This window comes from Colossoma macropomum, unplaced genomic scaffold (assembly GCF_904425465.1).
Source record: "Colossoma macropomum unplaced genomic scaffold, Colossoma_macropomum, whole genome shotgun sequence".
NCBI lineage: Eukaryota > Metazoa > Chordata > Actinopteri > Characiformes > Serrasalmidae > Colossoma > Colossoma macropomum.
Genome location: NW_023494805.1, coordinates 18,000,419 through 18,018,499, shown reverse-complemented (window position 1 = coordinate 18,018,499; position 18,081 = coordinate 18,000,419). Strand labels below are relative to the sequence as shown.

The following is an 18,081-nucleotide window of genomic DNA, read 5'->3' as shown; positions in this document are numbered from 1 at the left end:
GAGCGTCAACGGGGGGATTATTATCATTATTATAAGATTATTATTATACGATCGCGAGATCGATTTGTGTGGAGCGGCCTGAGTTTCAAAGCGAGGCAGAAAAGCCGCTCGCATTCACAGCAACTGAGCACAAACGCAGCTTCAGCGAGCTGCTCTGTTATTTTCTAATTACTGTGATGAGCTGATTAGATCTGAACGGTTAGCGCGCTGAAATGTGAGATGACTTTTTTGGGCAAACTGCCAAAAACTGTCACATTTTTGCAGTAAAGTTATTTTTGTCTACATAATGATTTATGATGTCTTTTGGACATGCTAACTGGCCAATGTGATGATAAACATATAAGTATATTTATTTTTTATTACTAATTTGTTTTCTATAGATAAAGACAGAGCTGCATTAGCCACACATGAACATGACTGTATGAATGACTGGCATCTTAGCACGATCGTTTCTGCTCCATGTCTGATCTGCACTCTTTAAAAGGAAATGGTTCTGTTAGAAACATTAATTCTGTATAGAATCATTTCATACTTAAATGGTGAAATGGTTCTTCGGACTGATGGAGAATGTGTTGTATGTGATTCTACGCTCTTAAAAAAGATGGTTCATCAAGAGTTATTTAGCAAAGACAATTGTCTATATAGAACCACGAACACTCAGAGAACCATTTGCATAAGTAAATGTTTCTTTGCCTGGTGAAATGGTTCTACAGATTGATGGAGAATGTTTTGTATATATTTATATATAGAACCTTTTTGAAAATGGTTCTATATAGCACAATCATTTCACACTTAAATGGTGAAATGGTTCTTCAGACTGATGAAGAACATGTTGTATACATTTACATTTACATCATTTAGCAGACGCTCTTATCCAGAGCGACTTACAAAAAGTGCTTTGTCTATCCAGAGAAAGAATCTTCGCTAGCTACCAATAGGTTAGAGAGAAAGTCAGTCCTAAGCTCAGATACTGGTAGAATCAGAAGGTCATTGACACCTAGTGAAAAAAGGACAGAGTTAAACACAGAACAGTGCAATACAAAAAAATACATAACTAACAACTATATAGGACCATGAACACCCGAAGAACCATTTGCATTATTTAATGGTTCTGGTGAAATGGTTCTTCAGACTGATGGAGAATGTGTTGTATGAGGCTTGTTAAAAATGGTTCTAGATAGCACCCAAAAGCGTTCTGCTTTTTTATGATGTTAAGCTTTGGTGCTATTTCAATATATATATATATATATATATATATATATAATATATATATATATATATATAACCATATACAACACATTCTCCATCAGTCTGAAGAACCATTTCACCGTGCAAAGAACAATTTAATTAAACATATGGTTCTCTCAGTGTTCATGGTTTTATATAGACATTTGTCTTTACTAAAGAACCCTTGATGAACCATCTTTTGTAAGAGTGTAGAACCACATACAACACATTCTCCATCAGTCTGAAGAACCATTTCAACATGCAAAGAACCATGTGTGAAATGTTTGTGTATAAAACTCATGGTTCTAAATAGAACCATTCCTTTTACTGAAGAAGCAGTGTGTATGGAGTGGCTGTCATTTCTACTCTGTATCAGCTGTATGTAAAGGCCGGTATAAGACAGTATGAGACGACTGTGTGTGGAGATCAGCACCACAGCAGTGGACAGCTCCCTGCGCTCGCTCTCAGACGTGGCCTCGTTTCTTTCCTTTTCGAAATTTCATTAAAAGAATCCGTTCATCCTTCCTGTATTCGTCATTAGTCATCTGGCTGTAAAATATTTAAAAATGTCTGTACGACATGACTAATGACTGGCAGCTCCAAACCGTCCCGTGTAATGTAATCTCAGAGCGCTGTCACAAAAGTTAAAAAGAAAAAAAAAAGAAAGAGAAGGAAAGAAAGAAAGTTGTAAAATTCTCAGAAAAAAGGCGAAGTTTTTAAAGAGGAAAAAAAGTTTCCATTCCTGCTGCATGAGAGTGACTCGCTCATCGATGAGGAAGGAGCTGCGCCGTCATATTCCGGGAGGAAGGCTCGATGACGTCTGCAGCATACTTAATGTGACTCGGTGGGAAAAAAACAGAAAAGGAGGCAAGACTCGCTATTCATGGATAAAAATCCGAGGGAATCGGAGGGGCGAAAAGTTTGAGAAAGAAAAAGCTATGTGGACGGACGAGTAGGCCCTGCAACTGAGCTCGAAGACCTTCTTTTCTTTTCTTTTCTTTTGTTTGCGACGCTGATCTGGCGGTTTTGCTGCCCGCAGCGCTCCTTGTATAAAAGTGATAAAGAGAGAGGAGAGCGAGAGACTCGGAGACTCAGACGCTCAGAGGCTCGGAGCGCCGGAGAGCCCAGCAGGAGGAGGAGCAGCACGGTGGCGCTTGAGGGAAGAGGAGCCGCGAGAAACGTCCTCTCTCTCCCGCACTCTCACAGCCAGCCGCACCCCGACCGACACGCCAGCCTTCCTCCTCTCCCCCAGACCTGCTGTAGGTACGTGCTCTCCGCCCCCCGCGCCCCCTTAAGCCGCTCCGAGACGGAATAAGGAATTCCAGCTCCCGGATTTTTCTTTTTTTTTATATTTTTTTTCGTCTCATCAGAGGAAGACTGTCTGGCATTCTTGTTTTTTAAACTTTCCAACGCTGAAAACTGATGAGCGGATTTTAGAAAATGAAAAAAAAAGGAATAGTGAAGCCGCGCGCCGCTCCGCTGGAAAATCAGTGACGTTTCAGAGTAGAAGTTTATTACTTAAACCTGCGAAAAAGAAATAGTAATAGAAACGTACGTAAAAAAAAGAAAGACAGGCAGAGAAAAGCGTTTCGCTGCACAGGCTGTAATGTCCGCTGAGAGATGTGAATGATTTTAACACCTTTTTGTTTTTTTATTCTTTTCAGCATGGCCAGATCTAGCAAAGCTGCTTTGGCTCTGCTCATCTACGGGATCTTAATGCACTCCAGCGCCTACTGCACGCCTGTCGGGATCACTTTCCCCAACATGAGGTACGAACCTTCACTCTCTTTTTCCCTCTTTCTCTTTCTCTCTCTTTCTCTTTTTCCCCCTAGTTCTCTTTCTCCCTCTCTTACTCTCTCTTTTACCCTCTTTCTCCCTCTCTTGCTCCTTTTCCCTCTCTTTCTCTTTCTCCCTCTCTTTTCCTGCAACGCTCAGAATCTCACAGACGGGGGTTCCATTATTTTGTTTATTTATTTTATTTTATTATTTTTATTTTTATTTTTATTTTTTTTACATTTTTTAAAAGCCGATATAATCAAACGGTTCTCAACGCTCACTCCTTCACGTTCTACCGGCAGACTCTGCCTTATCTAAATATTCCTCGCTTATGATAAAAAACTAATGTATTAAACAGAAGCAGTTCGTTGTGATGTGGTCAGACTGTCGCTCGCTGTGAGCTGCAGGCTGATCTGTTTAGAATACTTATCATCATTATTTACTCTACTTCACTTTTTCTTTGTTCAGGGTGTTAAAATAAATGTCAAAGGCGTTTGAAAGTACTTAAAGATGTTGAAAGTGTTTACATTTGATGTTTTTAGCTGATTTCTCCGCCCGTTTTCCGCCTCCTGCTCAGCGCTGTTGAGATTTTTCTCATTCCGCCTCTTTCAGGCAGATTCCTCGTGAAGATAAACTGCCGGCCAATGGCAGCGCAGGAGCTGAGAATGTAGGAACCAATCAAAGAGCAGGAGGCGGGACACAATTAGCCAATCCAGGCGCGCGGGGTGGGCGGGGCTGTTCGGAATGCGGGTGGGAAAAAGCAGCCCGCTGGGACGCAGCTCTAGTGTTTTTTTTTTTTGTTGTAGATCACCAAAATCAGAATCAGCGGATTCTGACTGGCTTTAAGAGGAACTGAGTCAATACATTTACACAGCTCTAACGAAGCGCTGAGAACGGTTAATATGTTTAACTGATCAGGACGTGAGGAAAAGCTGCAGTCAGACAGCGACGGGCAGAATTCCTCAACAAAGAGGAATAAATTTGCCTGTTCTCTGTTCACGTTTTTACGTTTTTGAACATGTGTCATTAAAAATGATAACACAACAAAAGAAAGAAATAAAAAAGAAAAGGAATTTTATAAAGTTAATAAAATTGCTTAATAAAAGGCTACGTATAATAATAGATATAGGCCTAATATTTAACTGTAATAATTAGGCAAGGAGCTAATTAATAAAAACGAATTATTGTTATTATTATTATTATTATTATTATTATTATTATTATTACATTTCTGTCTAGGAAACTATACAATGTATAATATATAAGGTTATAATAATGATGCGGAATGGGAATGTGGGATATGGAATTTGGAATGGGAATGTGGAATATGGAATTCGAAATCGGGAATCTGGAACAGCAACGTGGAATTTCTCGTTTCAGACTAGAGAGCGACGTGTTCGATGAGGACGGGAACTCGCTGGGGGAGCTCGCCTTCGACTCAGAGCCGCTGTCCATCCGCAGCTCTCCGCCTCTGTCGGACGACATGTACACGCTGTACTACCCGCCGGAGAAGAGGTGAGCAGGACAGCCGCTCCATCCCGCCCTCAGTCCCGCTCCTGTCTGCTTCTTCTGTTCCTCAGAGTTAATGTTCCTTTATTTTACTTCTCTTTTAGTTATTTCATTTTATTATTTATCCTTTATTTATTTGTTCTTTGTAGTGGCGTTGCAGCCTCACGTATAAACAGACAGAGAGCTAGATACATAGACACTAGCCAGGGGAGACAGGCGGACAGACAGACAGAGAGAGGGGCAGACGGGTCAGTAGGCTGACCGAAGCAGTGTTACTTTTCTGCCGTTTCACTGCGAGGAGACGCGGAGGCTTTGCTGTGGTGTCTCATCTCTTTCTCCTCGCTCACTGATGCTGTGTGTGTGTGTGTGTGTGTGTTGTACCTCAGAGCGGAAAGGCATGCAGATGCAGATGCAGATGGATTATTAGATAGAGCCTTGAGGGACATCCTGGTTCAGTTATCAGCACGAAAATATCTGCATTCTCTGATGGCAGTGCGTGTAGGGTAAGGGCTTTTCCTTTCAGCGCTTTTTCCCCTGCATTCACCCTTTTTTATTTCTTTTTTGGCGTCGCCTCTTCTTTTTCTGTGTGTCTGTGTGTTCAGTCCCCCCCCCCTCTCTATCTCCTCCTCCTCCTCTGTTAAAAAGAGGGGTGGGGTGTGTATGGGGGGGCTTCTTGTTGTCCTGTCTTCACTTTCCCTTTCCTTTCTTCACCTTTTATTATTATTATTTTTTTGCATTCACTGTCTTTGTCTGTGGGGCTTCGTGCTGTTTGTACTATTTGTACATAAACGAACGATAAACTTGTACAGACGACAATAGATCTGGAAGTGTGTGTGGTTAAACGCCTTTAACACACTGCAGGGGGGGAGAATGGCGCCGGCACACATTTCATCTCCAACATGCATCATTTATGAGGCTCCTCAGAGGCTTCGGGGTCCATTTTCGTTGCCAATTCGTTGGGATCGAACGAAAACGTGCATATTTAACGTTTTACCAGTGCAGCCTTATAAGGCTTTATTACAGCCCATTAGCGTGGCAGAAATCTGAGCTCAGGCAGCTCTAACGAGACTGTGTTTGTGTGTGTGCCAGAGCTTCTCTTGCTATCCTTGTGAGGACCACAAGTCCTCACAATGATAGTACAACATAATAGTTCTTTGGCACAAGTGAGGACACTGGCAATGGGAATATAGATATCTACATCCATCTATATATAATATATATATATATATAATATAAACAAACTATATATATATATATATATAATATATATATATATATATATATAATTTTTATTCTGGTACATATACATATATATATATATATATTTATATATATATATATATATATACACACACATACATACATAAATAAAGCTAAACGAGCAGAAATAATTCCTTTTGGACACTGAGGTTAAGGTTAGGTTTAGGTTTAGGTTTAGGTGTAGTATTACTTGACTACAGTAATACAAAAATCAATAGAAATCAATAGAAGTCCTCACAAGTAACGTAAGACAAATGTGTTTGTGTGTGTTTTTGCAGTGAAGAGGATGAAGAAGAGCCATTGTCCAAGCGCCACTCTGATGGGATCTTCACAGACAGCTACAGCCGCTACCGAAAGCAAATGGCCGTCAAGAAGTATCTGGCCGCAGTCCTGGGCAGAAGGTACAGACAAAGATTTAGAAACAAAGGACGTCGGTTTGCTTATTTGTAGCGTCGATAGAGGAGAAAGAAAATCCCCTCTCCCCAAAAAAACCTGCCCACCCCCCTCTTCTCACCTGCCCACCCGCCCACCCCTCTGTACATTCAGCCCCAAAGCCCCACCAAACATAACCGACTAAAACAAAATCCAGTGCATCGCGCCTGTGTTTCTTTCAACATGTACTTATGTATGAAGTAAAGCCATTAAAATGATTATTTTACTAAGAACATTGTTTTTTTTTTCTTTTTTGTACGACGAAGAAAGACAGAAAGAAAAGCACTTGAGACCGCACAGTTATACTCTTTATCTTTTTTTTCTTTTTTTTGTGGATCAATCGTTTTAGTTTCATGTATATAGCTTTATATGTTGAAAACAGAAAACGAGAAAAAAAAGTAGGAAAATATTAATATATACATATATCTATATATCTATATGAAAATTGTGCACCTTGAACGTTATGCGCTTGATATCTTTTTTCGAGTTCATCATATGCAGAAAAATAAATAGATTTTAAAAAGACAATCAAAGTTCTGAATGTTATACTTATTTTTGTAAACAAAAGAGAGGAAAAAAAAACAAAACAAAACAAAAGAAGAAGAAGAAGAAGAAGTGATAGAGTTTTATTTTGTCCAAAGTTGGCCCAGGGATGTAGGTTTACTCTGTAAAGCACAGGCTGTAGTGGTCAGGATGTAGGTGAAGGGGGGAGAGAGAGGTGGGGTGCAGCCAGCACGAGTTTGTACTGAGTTTAAGGTCAAAGACCTGCAGAGTCACCTGTCTGACCCACTGGAGCGTCCACGTCTTGACCGCCTTTGTGAATGAGGATGGAGAGCGGATGCGTCTCGCAGGAAGCGAACGAGTGGACTTGTCTATTGGCTCCTCTAAATCCCCAATAGATGAAACTCCATCTCATCTGTATGCATGATATACGTAGTGTATACATGCATGTGCAGTCCACATCTTTGTGTCTCATGTAATCCAGGTTCTTGTGTTCTGTGGGCTTAAGAATGGCTTATTTCTCTTGTTTGTTTCTTTTTCTTTCGAGATACCTTCATTCCATTAGTTAGGCCTTGCTCTGTATATCTTCTAAAGAGTATTCGACATGGTCATGCAACCTATGTGCTCTTCAGGCTGAATGGAAAAAGAACCATCCATCTTTTGGAAAACAAACAAACAAACAAACAGTCTCAAGTGCATGTTGTGGCGCTTTCTAATGTGTTGTTAACCTAGCATGTCATCTTATGGGTTCTAGGCATGTTTGGAGTGATCGTATTCATGGTTTCGCTTCATTTCTCTCTTGGACTGCTCTGTTTTGTTTCCTAAAACTGTGTTAATGTAGACCTTGTGTATGTGTTGACAAAGGAAAACAAAGAAAACTAGAGAATGTGTTCTTTTCAGTCAGCCGGTAATGCTTTCTTAGTTGGGAGTAAGAAAAAGTCCAGTTTGGCCTTCAAATATCCTTTGTTAAGGTTCAGTGTTGGAATAGAGCAGCACGCTTGCCTCCAAACCAATGGATTCCAAAGCAGTATTGCTACAGAGACAAAGGCCCGCTTGCTTTTGATTAGATTGAATAGTCTTTGAGTTTGTTTTCTTTTCCCATATTCATTTACCACATCATTAGGCTATGGAGAAAAATCATTTGTGTTGACGTGCATCTCTTTAAAGAAAGTGCAGAGAGAATGAGAAAGGGAGTGAAGGCCTGAGAGAAAGAGAAGATTGGGGAACTAGAGTGTCCAGGGAAGCCAGATGTGGCCAGTTCCACAAGTCCAGATGTCCATTAACACTTAAAAAAAGGTACCATAAAGGGTTCCAAGAAGAACAACTTTTGGTTCCCTAAAAAAGCATGTCTGGAAAAGATGTGTGACTGTGAAGAACCTTTTACAGATTTCAAGAAGCTTCAGGTAACGTAAAGGACCATCTGGGGGGCCCTGAGGACTCCTGCCATAGAAGAACTACTTCTAGCTCAATGACCCTAGGCCAGTGGTCTCCAATCCTGGTCCTGGAGAGCTGCCTTCCTGCAGAGCCTAACACCAACCACAATTTGCCACACCTGCTCCAGCTACTCAGCCTCTTCCCAAGTACTTGATTGGCTGGATCAGATGTATGAGAGTTGAGTAAGGGGCAGGGTAGCTCTCCAGGACCAGGGTTGGAGACCACTGCCCTAGACAGTCTACATTTTTCTCTATCTCTATGATTATGTGTTAGATTAAAGCAAAAATCAGGACTGTCTGGGATCCCTGAGCCAAAAGTAGTTCTTGAATCCTTATGCATTGTTAGAAGGGTTGGAGCCAAAATCTGGACTCTAAGGACCACTGCTTTAGGGAACCAAACGTGGCTCTCCTAGCAGGGGTTCTTAATCTGGTCCCCAGAGAGCACCAGATGATCAACAATTTTGCTCTATCCTTAGGCATTGAGAGTTGGGTTGGAGACAAATTGTGGACCAATCTCGGGTCCTTAAGGACTGGCTTGGGAACCACTGCTTTAGAAAACCAAAAATGGTTCTTCTAGCAGGGATCTCAAACTGGTTCTTCTAGCAGGGATCTCAAACTGGTTCTTCTAGCAGGAATCTCAAACAATCCTTATGCATTGCAAGTTAGGTTCTGGACCTTCTGGAGAACCCTGAGAGACTGTTTTATGCCAAAGAACCCTTTTCAGCACCTTTTTTTACGGTGAAAGTCGTGACATCCCTTAAATCAGTTCCACTCTTTGTAGGTTTAAGTCAGAGATAAGTATTATGCAGCATTTAGACATCAATATAACCTCTATCTCTATCCATTACCACCAGGTTGGTGATACAAACTGTCCAAAGTTGTTGTTTTTCTTCCCCTCATACTGTCCATAAACTGCTGTTTGTGGTTTGTGTTCAGTATATTCCATAAAATGGAAATCAGGCCGTATTTGCCCACTGATTCAATCTCTAGCCCGTCGTTCCAGGCATGAAATCAATCTTCCTTCAATTTGGCATCATTCCCCAGGCTTTATATGAGTGTGGATGTTTTTATGGGTGTGTGTGTGGGCGTGTGGATGTGTGTGCGAGTGCGGGCGTGCAAGCATGACAGCGATGTGTGACAGACAGCACGGCTTTCGGCTTCGGTGCCTTGCTACAACGTTATACGACAAAAATCGCCACTTAATACGGATGGCAATTTTTAGTGGCCCTACAATGCTGCAGACTATTAGCTTACATTTCACTCTCTCCATCTTTTCCTCTCCTTTTTGTTTTTATCTTTTTTTTTTTTGTTTTGTTTCTTTCAAATTTGGTGGACCAAGATTCCAGTTACAGCTGAAAAGCATGGCCAGCATTATATTGTGATTCCAATTTACTATTGAACTGGTGTAAATGGCAAAAAAGTATTAACTGTTCTCTAGGCTGTTCTAAGTTTTAATGAATGTGTTATTGTGGCAAGCAAAGTTGTTTCTGTCTCAGTAAACTGACTCATTATTATCCCGACCATATATATACATATATACATATATATATATGTAGAGGCCCAATGAGCCTAGCTTGGCTTTCTTTGTGTTGTTTCTTCTTGCATTTGCTTGAGGGTTATTCGACAGTTAGCGGAAAAGCCTGATGGAGCCCAGCCCACAGCCCCAGCCTGTTGTGTACATTTCTGAGAGCGCCAAAAGCCTTAATGTGAAAGTTTTCTCTATATCTGAACTATTCTGTGTGACTAAGTGAATATTAGCAAAAGTGAAGTCGACATATTAACACATATAACTCCTTAGGGGGGGTAACATTTTTAAATGTTCAACAAAAAACAAGCAACAAAAACAAAGTGTTGTAAGATTTGTATGAATAAATTTTTTTTGTAAACAACACAATTTCTAATTCATGTCTAATCTTTGATACAAAACACCATAGAAGTCTCAGCTTGTATATGCACACTATTCAGCTAGCAACACTTTCTTTAAGCTGTTACTGTACTTCTGTTTTTATCACTATATTAATGGTCCCAAGCCACTGATGCTTAATGGACTGCAATCAGCTGCACAGGGATGCGGCACATTGTGGGAGAGAATGGGCAACCGGACCAGCAACAGGGTGTTTGATGATGACTCAACATACATATACATGCTTCTTCACAGCATTCATAACATAGTATGGCATTTATCCCAGATAGAGCTGGTGTTAATGTGTACGAATATGTATACAAACATACACACATATATAGACATGCACCCACGGACACACACACACATACATATATACATATATGCATATATATACATGTAAACATACGGCACATGAGACGTATTAGATTCCCATACACAGCTTGAGCTCTATCTATGCATTAATGAATGCAAATTATTTCATGGGAGATTATTGAAAATACCACTGCACACTTAGACTAGTGAGCTTATGCTTTGTTCTCAGCCAAAAGACCCCATCCTCGCATTACCATGTGTGTAATGCTAACTAATCTAAAAGCAATCAGATAAAATGATAAAATAATGAGCCAAATGCAATACAAGAGGAAGAATGTCTTCAGGAGCGCGATGGAGGGTTCTGCCTGCGTTTCACGCCTTCGTCTGCTATCCTATCATTTGTGATTAAAACACAAAAGGTAAGTGCAATATTCCCTTAATGTGGTTAGGGGGGCTCTGGCTGTTACTGTAACCTGAGCGCCAGTGTGTTTTTTTCATACATTTATTTATATATTTTCCTCCTGCCGCTTCATCTGAAGCAAAACAACTTCTTTTTTCTCTGACAGCTGTTATTTCATACCAGGCAAGAAGTGAAAGTCAATACAACGTAAATGAAACTGCATGGATGGCAGAATCCAGCCTCTCGTCTTCTTATACCATTTATACTGTTTACCTGAACAGAGCCCCAAACACAATACCTAATACCACAATAACACTAAGCCTGAAAAGTCACTAAAGGAACATACTGATGAGCATACAGTACTGTGCCAAACTTTTAGGTACCTAAGCACATTGTTAAAAACCAATTATCTTGGTAGTAATTGTGTTTCTGCTGGAAAAAACCACCAAATATTGCTAGATGCAAATAAACATAAGTGCAGTAAAAATGAATAAAAATGCCTTATTTTGAAATTGTGAGCTAGTATGAAGAGCATCAACAGCACACTTGATTTAACATCAGGAAGGACTGATTAGCCCAGCAGTTCTCACACCTGGACCCTGGATGGTCCAGATTTGTGCTCCAACCTGACCTAACATACAGGGATAACAAAAATATGGACTGTCTGTCTGGGAGTCCTGAAAGCAGGGGCTATCTAAAACTTTTAGAATGGGGTGACCAGGTAAGACCCAGAGATTTTATTGGGGTGGGACACTGCTACGCAAAAAGTAAAAAAATTAATTGCTGTATTGAAATGACATAAATTGATGCATTGGTTTTTGTCTGTACATAACTGATCCTGTCCATCATTTTTATATGAATATAATATTACATTAATACAACTATTACCGAAAGAAAACTGAAAGACAAAACTGTGTTGATGTAACATATTTTAGTCATTCACGAGAAAATGATGCATTTGAATTACATTAAATGTATCACTTTCTTCAGTGCAAATACACAGGCTATATAATTTATTAATATACACATATTCATATACACAGGCTATAGAAGTTATTCATTTAGGTTGCATTCACTGCAGATTACACAGAGTCTAATGATTAGAAAGCTCAGCTCTGTATAAAGGAACCTAAAGCACAAGTGTGTATATATATATATATATATATATATATATATATATATATATATATATATATATATATATATATATATACAGTGCACACTCACTCTCCTGTTTGCCAATCACAACAAGATATGCTGGATATTAAATGCAGCATCATCAGACTCTCAAACTGCCCTGATGGCAGATTTTCACTATAAAGCATAATTTATGCTGTATTAATGATGTGCTTACTGATGATGGCTAACTTTCCATAAATGGGTGGCCAGAAGGGTGGCCAGAATGGTCTGGTCACACCTTGGCTATGGCTTTGCCCTGAAGACCAGTTTGTGAATTGATAAAATCTACAAGTAATACCGGGCCTTCTGAAGAAGAGGTTTGGAAAGGGTTAAATGAACACACTGACATGTAAAATTACTGCTTATATTATTAAAGTTATTGCCCAATTAAGTAGCTTTTCAAATATAATTTTAAACCTTTTGCACAACACTGCATATGATTTGCATATATATACTTTTCAAACCCCATACGCACCTGATACACAATGTCAAAACACCTAGAAAGCATGTTAAGACACATGATGTCTTAGGTGATGAAATGTACAGTGCACAGGTCTTTAGAGAAAATCATATGTAAAGCTATTTATCTGGGCTGTTTATGTATTTAAAAAGACTAATATCAAAATAAATAAAAATAAAAAAAAATGTTTAGCCTATGTTGCACCTGTATAGCTCAAAGTTACTTAAAAATCAATAATACGTGTATTATTACATGTATCAGGGGAGGGGGCACATTAGAACACAGGTACTAAGAGAAAGCAACAAAGACTCAACAGTGTAACAAAGAAGAACACAACTATGAGGAAACCAAACAGGAAACCATTAGCCATAATACAGAACACATTTATGAGGAAATAAAACAGGAAACTATGACGCGTAAGGGGAAGGGAACAGCAATAAAACATGAGTTGGCCAGACAACAGCAGAATGACACAGATAGGACGGAGAGAAAAGTCTTTAACTGAGATTGAAAGCTGAGATGGAGGAGAAGCTACAGAGGCTCTATGGGAGTTTGTTCCAGGAATAAGGCACTACTACCCTCCCTGCCACCCATGGAAAAGAGCTGAAACTTGGGAACTGCAAGCAATCAAACACTGAGGGATACAGTTATTAAATGCTTTAAAGGATGAAAAAAAGTAATTTGTAGTTTTTCGTGAGCAGTAACTGGTAACCAGTTTAAGTTACATAGCAGTGTTCCCCAACCCTGGTCATGGAGGCCCACTGACCTGCACATTTTAGTGTCCTTCCAACACATCTGATCCAACATGGTCAGGGCAGTGGCCCTCCAGGACCTGGGTTAGGAAGCACTGTTATAGAGGATATGGTGACATGAACACTACGATTTGATGTGTGTGCATGTGCTAGCTTTACCATTTCCAAAGCTCTCTATGAGGAAGGCCGGTATTCACAGGTACCATCCAATACCTGCTTCAGCTAATCAATCCTTCATTGAATCAAATCAGGTGCTGCAGATGGAATTTAACATATCATATAAGGACCATCCTTAGCTTTAAATTAGTGGTCACCAGCCCTCACTCTGAAGACCTACTTTTCTGCACAGTTTAGTTCCAACCTGCATCAACAAGCTGCCCCACCTTGATCTAACATGGATGCATCTGATCCAGCCAATCACAGACTTCTGAAGAAATTAATTAGCTGGAGCAAGTGTGGCAGCATTTGGTTACAACTGGGCTCAGATGGCGGCAGATCTCCAGAATCCAGACTGGATCCAGTACTTTTGCCCAGTATTGTACTAACCGTATATAGTCCTTCTACAGTCCTTCAGATGTGTAAAAATATAAACTAAACAAACAGAGTTACAGTGTTGTTATGATGATGACAATGCACTGTACTAGCTCTATACAAACCCTATGTACAATTACACACTCCAAGTCTGGATAGGAGGCCTGTGCCCTGTCATGGTTAAGCAAGTTACTGTGGTAATAGCCTCCAGTGATGGTGAAACACATTTACCTCTGGTTTAAGAAAGTTAATTTATACATTCCTTCATGCAAACTATAGCAAGGCACTAGCGTTCCCACACATGAACATAACTGAGCCTTTAAACATGTTAAGTGATGTGATATCCTTCATTAATTCCATATTTTAATTCACTCATTTGATTCCCATGCACAGGAGCCTATAATCTCCAGGTTGTCTATTCTTAGGCCTCTCAAGTTTTATATTATTGTCATCTTGTGATATTGCTATTCCAATGGGATGTTGTGAGTGATAGCAGAGTTCGCGTTCACACTTCGATGTGTCTAAGACTACTTCTGTGTCTGCTTTACGACCAGTTTTGGCTTAAAAAAAGGAAAAAAATGGATTGAAGTTTGTCTTTACATGTACAAATTTTGCACAAAAAACAGAAATGGATATGAAGTAGATACTACAGAATGCTGCACATTAATTAGGCTGATTTTGTGTATTTTTAATACAAAAAATAATAAACAAGAAAGTGAACTAATGTTTAATCTCACTCTAACCTTGTTATTTTTAAAAAAATATATATATTTTTTGGGGGTCTACATTTGAGGGGGCCTCCAAAGATGCTTATGCCCAGGGGCCTTGCAAGACTGTAATCCATCCCTTTGTACAATTTGGGCCTCAGGCTAAGCTGACACCATGGGAAAGTTTGTATGGCTTTTGCAATACGTTCTTTCTGGCTAGAGGTTAATTACTATTTCGTGACCAAATTAATGAGGACCACAACTTCAGCTTTTAATCAACTGTGCTATTATTATTCTTTTATTTGACGAAGATTATCACTGTTTCCTTCCACATCTGCTTATGTGTTAGGGACCATCTCAAAATTAGTGGAAAAAACGTGTGTCAGTGCGTTGTGAAACTGTTCTTAAGAAGAAATTTCTTCTTAAAACCCCCTTACACAGTTTTCATGGAGATTCTGACATTCACCAATGTTTTTTTATTTGGGATTTGTTCTTAGGTAAGAACAGAATCTACACACACTCAAGAGCACAAAGGTGTGAACAATTCTGTGCTTTAAGAACACATCATGAATCTGACGTAGGCTTTTCTCAAGAACAAATTTAAGAAAAAAACTTTGGAAGATATTGATGAATGAGGCCCAGTGAGTAAAACAAAGAAGTCCCAGTTTAACCATTTTCCGCAGTTATTTTACAAATGATTACCCAAACAAGAGGATTCTAAAATGAGCATAGGCCTACTGGACAGCATGTCAGGGATTATACTGATGAACTTAATATGATACATAATACATATGATACAAGTACTGTACTAATCCTATACAAACCCAGGAAAACATAACAAAACACAGTAGAAAAAACATACAGTCTCCAGTCTGTGTGTGTTAGTGTTTCTGATGCACCTGCCAGGCTAACATATCCTGCCAGTCAGGGAAGAAAATATAGAGCTCTTTAAAGCACATCTGCTCATATTAGCGGTAATGAACCCAAAGTGACCTTACTGTAGTCCTGCCACTTATACCAATTGAGAACTCTCTGAGACCTTCCCAGAAATGCTCAGTCTCTGCCTTGCACTTCCTCTCTGCATCTCTCTGTCTTCCTCTCTTACACCCCCCTCCAACCCTCTCTCTCTGATGAGTCTATCAGTCTATCACTCAGGCTGTTGAAAGCGTGGTTGCAGTGGGCTGGGCATCACTCGAAGTGGCAAAAGCCCTGTCCACTTCTGTTGAGGATCTGGGCTTTGAAAGCACCATCACACGCTCGCTCTTGCGGACGAGGGCCTGGAGACAAAGTGCAAATGGGTGCACTTTAACTGAGGGTATGAATGGCCAGTGAGCGAGCCACAATGGACTCCTGGAGTCTTATTACACATGCCAGCAGTAATGGTTCTCAGTGGATCCGTGGAATGGTCGAGCTGGTTCTCGCCTTACTTATTGTGCCTGGACAAAAAGCAAGGCTGTATGGAGAATTTCACACTGAATTCCAGTGAAAAAATATCTTAGCCTGGTTAAAAAACGTCACCCTGAATTGCATTTCATACTCAGCCTGGGATTAGCTAAATAGTGATCCATTTCTCTGGCCATCTCTAAACCAGATCAATCAGCATGTTCTGATGAGCTACAAAGGCAGGTCAGCCTGGTCTGAAATTTTAAATAAGAGGCAAGGAGATCCAATGAGACATTATTATAAAGGTGTTGAGGCATTGAGGCTGCCACATTATAGCAGAAATGGAAGAATCAGTGGACTGAAGAAAAAAAATGGCAGCTGTTTCATAGATTCATCTCAGTGCAGACATTTCTGCCACTCTACTGACTGGGTAGAGTAAGAGCTTGATTTAACAGTTCCCTTCTTGCTGGTGATGATAACATACATAAATGCTTTCTACTAGAACAAAAGTGAAAGCTTGTGAGATTCAGACTAGAAAAATAATAGTTCAAAGCAAAAGTGCTGGCCCTGTTCTGTTGTCAGGCGATTGTGAGTTTGATCCCCAGTGATGCCAGTGCCACAGACATCCATGGCTGGGAGTCCAAGAGAGCATAACTGCAGGGTTAGTTGACCCTACCCCCACCCCCTCCCATCAGTCAATTCAATGCTAGCCAATGCGGCCGTATGTTAGCTCAGGTAATAGAATTGGACAGTTAGTGTTCTCCTCCAAGCATGTTGAGCTGTCCAATGAAGTTGTGTTACCAACAGTTTGAAAGATGCAGTGGCTCCTTATGTATTTCAGAGGAAGCATGTGCTAGCCTTCACCCTCCCAGCTTGGTAGCTATGTGCAATAAGGAGAGACCTAACTTGCAGTTGGAATCTGACATTTCTGAATCTGAATAGTTCAGTGACAAAAATGTACAAAATTGTTCTCTCACCCACAAAGTCAACTAGCCATTTTGCTCTGGGGGTACAAGGCTAATGTTGCTAACAAGTAAGCCAAGCTTATAGCCACCAGTTAGCATTATTTAAACTGCATGGATGAGTCAACTCCTTTCCTCAAATCATGTCAGCTTGTTAAGTAATCTCAAATAGACTTGCTTATGTGGTTGCAGGCAGTGTATGACATACTGCTGTCTTTAAAAATGAAGTCAACAAGTATCAAAACAAAATTATCAACGCTGCTAGAAAAACCGCAAAACCACCATATTGTCACTGTCCAATGAAAAACAGGTATCTTTAAAATGGCAACTTTACAGGAGAGAGGAAAAATGTTCTTAACTTTTGATGTGAATTATTGCAACGTGATTTTATTCCAAGCAGTTTTGGAGCTTTTCTGTTGGTTCATTCATGATGAAATTTTAACACACCTTTAAAGGCATCTACTGTACCCAAATGATGAATCTTCGGTTTTTTGGATTGAACCTGACAATATGAGTACGGTTTAGCTGGGTGACCAGCTAAACCGTACCAACCATATCAACATAAACCAGCATATAGTTTGTATGATGGGTGGCTATAAGATTCCATTATGTGTCAGTTACATTAGACTTGTAATTGCAGCACGAAGCTAACCTAAAAGAGAAAACTTCAGACACCAGACATGTCTTGGCTGATCAACTACTTTTGGAGGAAAGAGAAAGTTGTGTGAATGTGATTTTTCACTTGTTGCTTTAAATGTTTTGTCTTACAGTACTAACTTTCCATGACAGTAGCCTAGATCCCCACTGGTAAATATACGTAGGACTCTCTCTTTCCATTACATTGCTGGCAGGTCATGGAGAGGCTGGGAGCATGAGTGGTAGACTGTGTGAGCTACTCCACCCGTGGGACAGGGATGAGCGTGTGGCTGCGGCTCCATTAGCGTGATCTGATCCGGCAGTCCGTGCGGATGCCAGATCCTCACTGCCATAGTCAGCTAACCTAATCAGGGAAGTGTTGCTGAGCAACAGGCCACAGAGGAGCGCACGGGTGCGTCCATACATTGGTGTTCATGTGATCGCAGTTGGAGAACTTCGAAAAGGGGTTTTTCCACCAAAATTACCATCTAGTCCAAATCAAGGCCAATTCCTGGAGTGGCCATTCTTAGATGAAAGGACACTCAGGAGGAAAGCTGTGGTGGGAAGTGGCGTTTTACTCCTTTCGGCCAATTCAACCCAAAAGGCTTGCTTTAGATATCCAGCTGCTCTGCTGAAGTTAAAAATACTTGCTTCACTTTGAGCGAGATATTACCTAACAGCTGTAAGTGGTAGAGAACCCAAGGAAAAGCTAAAA

The 18,081-nt window shown here is 40.2% G+C and overlaps 1 protein-coding gene across 2 annotated transcripts; it reads left to right on the top strand.

Annotated features, from left to right (window-relative positions):
- Positions 1-2,085: 2,085 nt before the first annotated feature.
- adcyap1b (adenylate cyclase activating polypeptide 1b) lies at positions 2,086-6,294 on the top strand. 2 transcript variants are annotated; one of them, XM_036597085.1, is made up of 5 exons: positions 2,086-2,490; positions 2,892-2,996; positions 4,384-4,518; positions 4,899-5,015; positions 6,051-6,294. In XM_036597085.1, the coding sequence occupies exons 2-5, from the start codon at positions 2,893-2,895 to the stop codon at positions 6,220-6,222; spliced, it is 528 nt and encodes a 175-aa protein (XP_036452978.1). In that variant the 5' UTR covers positions 2,086-2,490; position 2,892; the 3' UTR covers positions 6,223-6,294. The 2 variants fall into 2 exon arrangements, with proteins under 2 accessions (XP_036452978.1, XP_036452979.1); XM_036597086.1 differs by lacking the exon at positions 4,899-5,015 and having other exon boundaries at positions 2,087-2,490.
- The last annotated feature ends 11,787 nt before the right edge of the window (positions 6,295-18,081 follow it).

What these genes read in the sequence shown, in the direction of transcription:
- adcyap1b (XM_036597085.1), top strand. Translation starts at nt 2,893, where the DNA reads ATGGCCAGATCTAGCAAAGCTGCTTTGGCTCTGCTCATCTACGGGATC. An exon ending in TACTACCCGCCGGAGAAGAG is followed by an intron (nt 4,519 to 4,898) that starts GTGAGCAGGACA and finishes GTTGTACCTCAG; the next exon opens with AGCGGAAAGGCATGCAGATG. An exon ending in CTGATGGCAGTGCGTGTAGG is followed by an intron (nt 5,016 to 6,050) that starts GTAAGGGCTTTT and finishes GTGTTTTTGCAG; the next exon opens with TGAAGAGGATGAAGAAGAGC.